The sequence below is a fragment of the Galendromus occidentalis genome, unplaced genomic scaffold (genome assembly GCF_000255335.2).
Source record: "Galendromus occidentalis unplaced genomic scaffold, Mocc_1.1 scf7180000077477, whole genome shotgun sequence".
NCBI lineage: Eukaryota > Metazoa > Arthropoda > Arachnida > Mesostigmata > Phytoseiidae > Galendromus > Galendromus occidentalis.
This window is the reverse complement of record NW_003805465.1, coordinates 2347569-2353629: the sequence shown is the minus strand read 5'-3', so window position 1 is coordinate 2353629 and position 6061 is coordinate 2347569. Positions and strand designations below refer to the sequence as shown.

Below are 6061 nucleotides of genomic sequence, written 5' to 3'. Positions count from 1 at the left end.
GCCATGCCCGTCAGCGAGGCTTGTGCTGAACATTCTCAAGCCTCCGTCGTTTGAAGACTTACCTGAGAACGACCATGACCGAGAGCAGGCTTACAGGTACAACGTTCATGAACACGCATCGCGATAAATATTTGTGCATTGAGTCAATCATAAATAGATTCGGGTCGAAGCAAACCGGCGAGTGAACTTCGTGCCTCGACAATACGCTTTGATGAGGCTGAGAGGAACAGATATCACCTCCGGATTGGTCCCTGCTGAAGACGAGCCATTCAGCTCAGATATCGTCGATCGAGTTGCCTAACAGTAACATGCATATCACTCATTGTATACATGGCGTAAAACCGAGCATACTACACCGCAAAGATACATGACCGAGCGTGGCAGAAGACTGGAAGGAAACTGCCCCCCCCCCCCAAAAAAACCCTGGATCCGCCAGTGGACGACCGACGATATGGATGAGAACATTCATATCGCCAACGTCCAACCTATGATCCCGCGAATGATCAATGTCGGTGGAGAATAAATAAAGCAGGTTCAGCTATGAGCTAAACCGAAGCTCGCGTCGAGCTACGTCGATTCGATTGCGGAGCTGAAGTTCTCGTCCCAAGCATTGAATCAAACCGAGTGGTAGCGAACCGTCACGTACAACTGCAAAGAATATTCGTACCGAGCGCTCGTTCGCTCCCCGTCGCTCCCAGGAAGACCGAAACAATTCACATGGTGCCGTGACCGAAATCCGTATCTGACCGAGTGCAAGGACGACAAGGTACGACCCGAGGTACGGTGCGAACCTCAATCAACGCTTGGGGACATCAGAGGCCGGAAAATCATGGCGACCCCCGGAGACCCCGAGCCGTCCAGAGAAAAACCTCGACGTGAGAAAGGAGCTGAGGACGCTTAGACAGCGACGGACGATCCGACGAAACAAAATCAAGATTGAGATCGCCGGGATTGAGGGTCTGAGCGACGGGAACCCGGAGTTCCTCGACAATTAGAGTCCCGACGTCCTCTTGGAGGTGATGACACAGCATCTCTCACGGGTGCGCGAGTTCACCGAGCAGATCTGTGGGCTGCTTGAGGATGGAGATCTGGAAGATCACCGAGTCCGAGGCGTTCGAGGCGGAGATCGATGCTGTTATCGCGACGATTTCAGCTGTGGGAGAACGGAGCGCGAACTCATCGTCGAACGCCGAACAGACATTCTACAGAACACCGCAAGGCGTGCGGCATGTTCGCTTTCGGCTGCCTTCGAGTCCACAATGATTCCACCGTCGACCAACAGGCAGACTCCCGAGATTCCGATTTCAAAAGACAGTTCGAGCTCGACGAGCGTTCACCGAGGCGCCGAAGAGAACAACGTCTCAAGCCAGAGGGGACCGTACCGACACCTTCGATTGCGCGGCTTCCACGCGAGCTGGATATATCGCCCGAAAAGTTTTCCGGCGAGAGACTCTAATTCCGCTCATTCATCATGCAGTTCAAGTGTTTTGTGTACAAGACAGCCGACGCCGCTCCGATCGAAAAATCGATGATACTCCGTGAATACTCCGAGACGAACCGAAGGATATCATCCAAGCCTTGGAGTCAAGTGACGCTAATCACGATTTTGCTCTGAACCTTCTCGAGAACAACTATTCCCGAGTAGACACCGAGACTCAATGGCTACTCGTCGATTGCGAAACCTACTGAAGATCGCGGAAGCGTACGACTTCGCGTGTCTTCGAAAGTTCTTGACGTTGATTCAAGGACACGCAGCCATCCCCACAGCGAATGGTATTCCGCTCATCTCATACGCTCTGGCGTTGTAATCATCGATGGAATCGGCTATGCCTCCGTCGTTCCGAGTCCCAAGTCGTTCTGCAAGGCATCCGAACTGAGGTTCATAGCCGAACCACAACCGGAGAACAGCACATCGTTCCAGTCGCGCCTATGACTTTGAAGGTATGCTCAGTGCCGAATCCTTATGCCCCGAATCAGGAATCGGCTGGGCGAACAGGAGCTCCAAGCAGGATACAGTGCCGCTCTCTTCCATGCAGCTGACCATTTCCGGAAATTCTCCGCTAGTTTTGCGGCGCGGTCGAGTCGGATTGGCGCTCAATTGTCCTGCGCTCGAATTGGACCAGCGCTCAAATTGGAGCTGCGCGCCGATAGGTACGCACCAACCCACGCCACTCCTTGCACAAGCGGTGTCCTCTCACGAAGAGAAACGCAAGTTTCCCACAGGCGCGCTAACCACTCGACCAATCGTCGGTAACGTCAACCGACAGCCATATCGAAATTGGCCCCATGGCCGACGCGCCTCGCGAACAAGATGGCGAATTCAGCCGCGTGACTCGGAGCTGCAAGCGTGCGGATATGATACAGATTCCTCGACAAGCACGACTCCTGGAAAAACACCGTACTCCTTCTTGGGTCGGTTCAGAACACAAGATGCCACACAATCAATCGTCTCGAACTCCAAATAAAGCATTGGGAAGAAATGTAGAGGTTATTTTCAAGTTCAGGCGCGCGTTCGCCGACTTCTGTTCGCCACTTTCCGTTCGGTGGGTTCGCTCAACGCGGATTATGACGTAGGCCTACGTCTAAACTCCGGCAACGTGGCCGACCACCTCCTGAACGTGAGCGTTTCCGGGGGTAATGTGGAGAATACTCGTACTGTGCGCCGTTCGGGTGCGCTCGTGCGCTCCCCCTCGCTATCAGAAGATCGAAACGATAACAAGTCGATCTGAATCCAAAACTTCGTCTCATCATGATCATGATTTCCCTCTGAATGAAAAACTGAAATACAGTTCACAATCTCGCTGTGGTGACGCGGCCAAGGTGAGGAGTGGTCGGCTCCGATTCCCGAAGTCCGCCCTTGCTTTTGTCAAGGTCCTCGATCATGTCAAGGCCGATAACTATGAAAAGAATTAGAGTTGTCGATGGAGGCAATTCCGCTTTTTCCCTCGATTCCTAGTGCGTCATAGCAGCCAATATGACAGCATGGAAACACTAGCAAGCTGCAATGGAATGATTCTACCCCCATTCCGTCAAATGTTAGCCACGGATTCGATCGACGATGGCGACATGATGCGACGAAGCTCATTATCACAACTTGAATCCAGTGCGAATCATGTACCCTCCCCATGCCGTGATTCCAGTCCCTCCGCCCGATAATGATGTTTTTCGAGTTTCGCCGCGCTTGGGTGTCGAGGCCTTGAATCGCATGCGTTTCAGGATGCAATAATGGCGAGTTCACGCCCAGATTCTTTCGAGAGAGACTCGCAGCAAGGCAGGTGTCATCTCGGGATTTCCCATTGGGGGATAAACATTTATCGTAATCTGGTTTCGGGCCGAGATACTCTACATTCTATGAAGTAAGAGAAGCAAACCGTCGCCATCTTCATGAATATTTTTTTATGTATGTCGGTTTGTACACATTACTTTTCAAAACTCCAGGGATTTCCCACAGAAGGTCGTCTCCAGCTGCGGACAGGTCCATCATGGATATTGTTGTCTGCCGGGATTTTCGAGCCGTCATCGAGTCCTAGGGCCGCATCAGTGGTTCTAGTGAAAAAGAAAGACGGCGTATATTGGCAAGTCGAAAGGGCACCGGATCATAGAGAGAAAACAGCTTTCCGCATCCCGGACGGCCTACTCTAATTAGAACGAATGCCCTTCGGCTTGGCGAATGCTCCGGCGACGTCCCAGAGGCTGATGGAGAGAGTCATTTGACCCCTCAAGTATCGGATGGCCCTTGTGTATCTAGACGACAGAATCATTCATTCAAAAGATTTTGAGACACATGCGGCCGATCTCAGGAAAGTATTGTCAGCGATTCGAGCCGCTGGGATGAGACTGAGAGCGGAGAAGTGTATGTTCGCCACGCGGAGGGTAACTTGACTGGGTCATAAAGTTGCGCCCGATCCAGAAAAGATTTCCGCCGTCAAAGAGATTTCCGCGCCGACAAACGTCGAGGAAGTAAGGAGTTTTCTCGGACTGGCGTCCTACTACAGGCGCTTCATCAAAAATTTAGCGGCCACAGCTGTACTGCTGTACGAGCTACTGACGACGACAACTTTCGAATGGGGAGGAAACACCAACAAGTCTTCCAACGGATAAAAGACACGATAACAGCGGAACCTGCTCGGAGCCATTACCGAGACGATTTAGAAACCAGATCACATATGGACGCGAGCGGAACGGGCCTCGGTGCAGTTCTCGTCCAGGTATTGGTGGAGAAAGAGAGAGCGGTCGCCTATGCGAGTCGGCGTCTCACTAAGGTCGAAACGAACTGTCACTCTTCGGGAACGGAGTGTCTTGCTGTGGTGTGGGCGATTCGAGAGTTTCACCCCCATCTGTGCGGACGGCTTTCCAAGGTGGTTACTGATAGTATTTCGTTGAAGGACCTTCGAAGTAAGGCGAATCTCTGTCCCAAGCTCGTTCGTTGGGCGATGGCCATACAAGATTACGACTCCGAAGTCCTACATCGTCGAGGGCAGGACAATGGTAATGCCGACGCTCTATCAAGGCTCTCTGTTGCCACGCTCAGTGTCGAGCGAGCTCGTCAAGAGCAGCGCCATGACCCGGTCTGCCGAAATCTTCTACGAAGTCCGCCAGAGGGATACACAGTTCGGGACCAGCTCCTCTTCCGTGAAGGCCGCCTTTACATACCCGCGGTACTTGTGACGGACACCATCAAGCTATGTCACGAGGACGGCATGTCCGGTCATCCGGGAGTTTGGAAAACGGGCAGACGGCTAAATGAGCGATTCGACGTTGGAAAAGGGGGTTTGGCCAAGGTCCGGAATCATGTCAAAAGCTGTGACATCTGCCAGCGTCAGTTCTCAGGGCCTTCCATATGACCAACGGTTGAATTTTTTCTCCTACGGCGCTGCAGCAGAGTGCGATTGACAGCCTTTCTTTTGCCATTTTACCGCCGCGGCATTGTTTTCCTTTTTCGACGAGAGACTTGTTAGGAAGGGATCTGAAGAAGAGGCCGGTCTCATCCATGTTGAAGATGTCCTTCACCTCGTACTCTTTGATCAGATCAGGCAATCGCTTCAACCAATCACTCACGACTGTTTGATCAACGTCCCCAGATTCACCGCACAGAGATTTGAAAACAATGTTGCGTCGCTTTCGGAAGCTATCGAGCCATCCGTTACTCGCCGAAAACTCCGCGACCCCTGTTTCGCGGGCCAAGGACTTGGCTTTCTCCTGAATCATCACCCCAGTTACCGGGATCCGTTTTTCCGTCACACTCCGGAACCAACGCATGACCTCGTCATCGAAGTCTTGGTTTCTAGCTTTCTGACGTCTTCTCCTGCCCTTTTCGGAAGAAAAACTTTCCCATTCTTCCAGAAAAGCTTTTTGGTCCTTCGCTATCCTTTGTACTTGGGACTTACTCACGCCGAACTCCGAGGCGATTTCTCTCTGGCTCTCCCCCCGATTCACTTGCTTGATAACTTCGACTTTTTCGTCTAGAGCGAGCTCGTTCCGTTGCTTTCCCATGCTGGAGACCGGGCGATAGCTCAACTCGACTCGAGAACGGAGTTACCGCTGACGCGATGCGGCTGTTCCTTGAAGCGAAGCCAGATGAATTGGAATACAGATGTCTGGCGTTGCGTGTGGAGAGCGAGACGTGCATTCACACATCACGGTAGTCCCCACGCGACAATCGATGTTTGTATTCTGATTTCTATGATAAACTCGAGACGTCCTAAAAAATGGGGTCCGATTGTGCAGGTAATGGGGACCCTCGGTTCCGGGGAAGGTGGTCCTTGGTCCCGTTGCTCAAGTGGTCCCATTGCGCGTTAAGAATGGTATAGACTTCTATGGGAGGAGAATCGGTGCCAAAGAAAAGTGGTCCGATACCTCAGGTGGTCCCTTTGTACGGTGGTCCCATAGGTCAGGTTTCACTGTATTTATAGCCATGCTCGTCCCTCAACGCCGCGCCGTCTTTGCTCCGAACCGAGGGGCCGCGTGAATACAGAATTTGGGACGAGGAAAACAGGGGAATGGTGAGAAGGATTCTGTTTCGGAGCTCGGCGGGCAAGGTCAGTATATCCAGAACGTGGAG

General features: G+C 52.3%; 1 protein-coding gene across 1 annotated transcript; it reads right to left on the bottom strand.

Annotated features, from left to right (window-relative positions):
* Nucleotides 1-4794: 4794 nt before the first annotated feature.
* LOC100899145 (tigger transposable element-derived protein 6-like) lies at nucleotides 4795-5493 on the bottom strand. Its single transcript, XM_003745166.1, has one exon. It carries the CDS (start codon nucleotides 5491-5493, stop codon nucleotides 4795-4797), a length of 699 nt encoding a protein of 232 aa, XP_003745214.1.
* Between the last annotated feature and the right edge of the window lie 568 nt (nucleotides 5494-6061).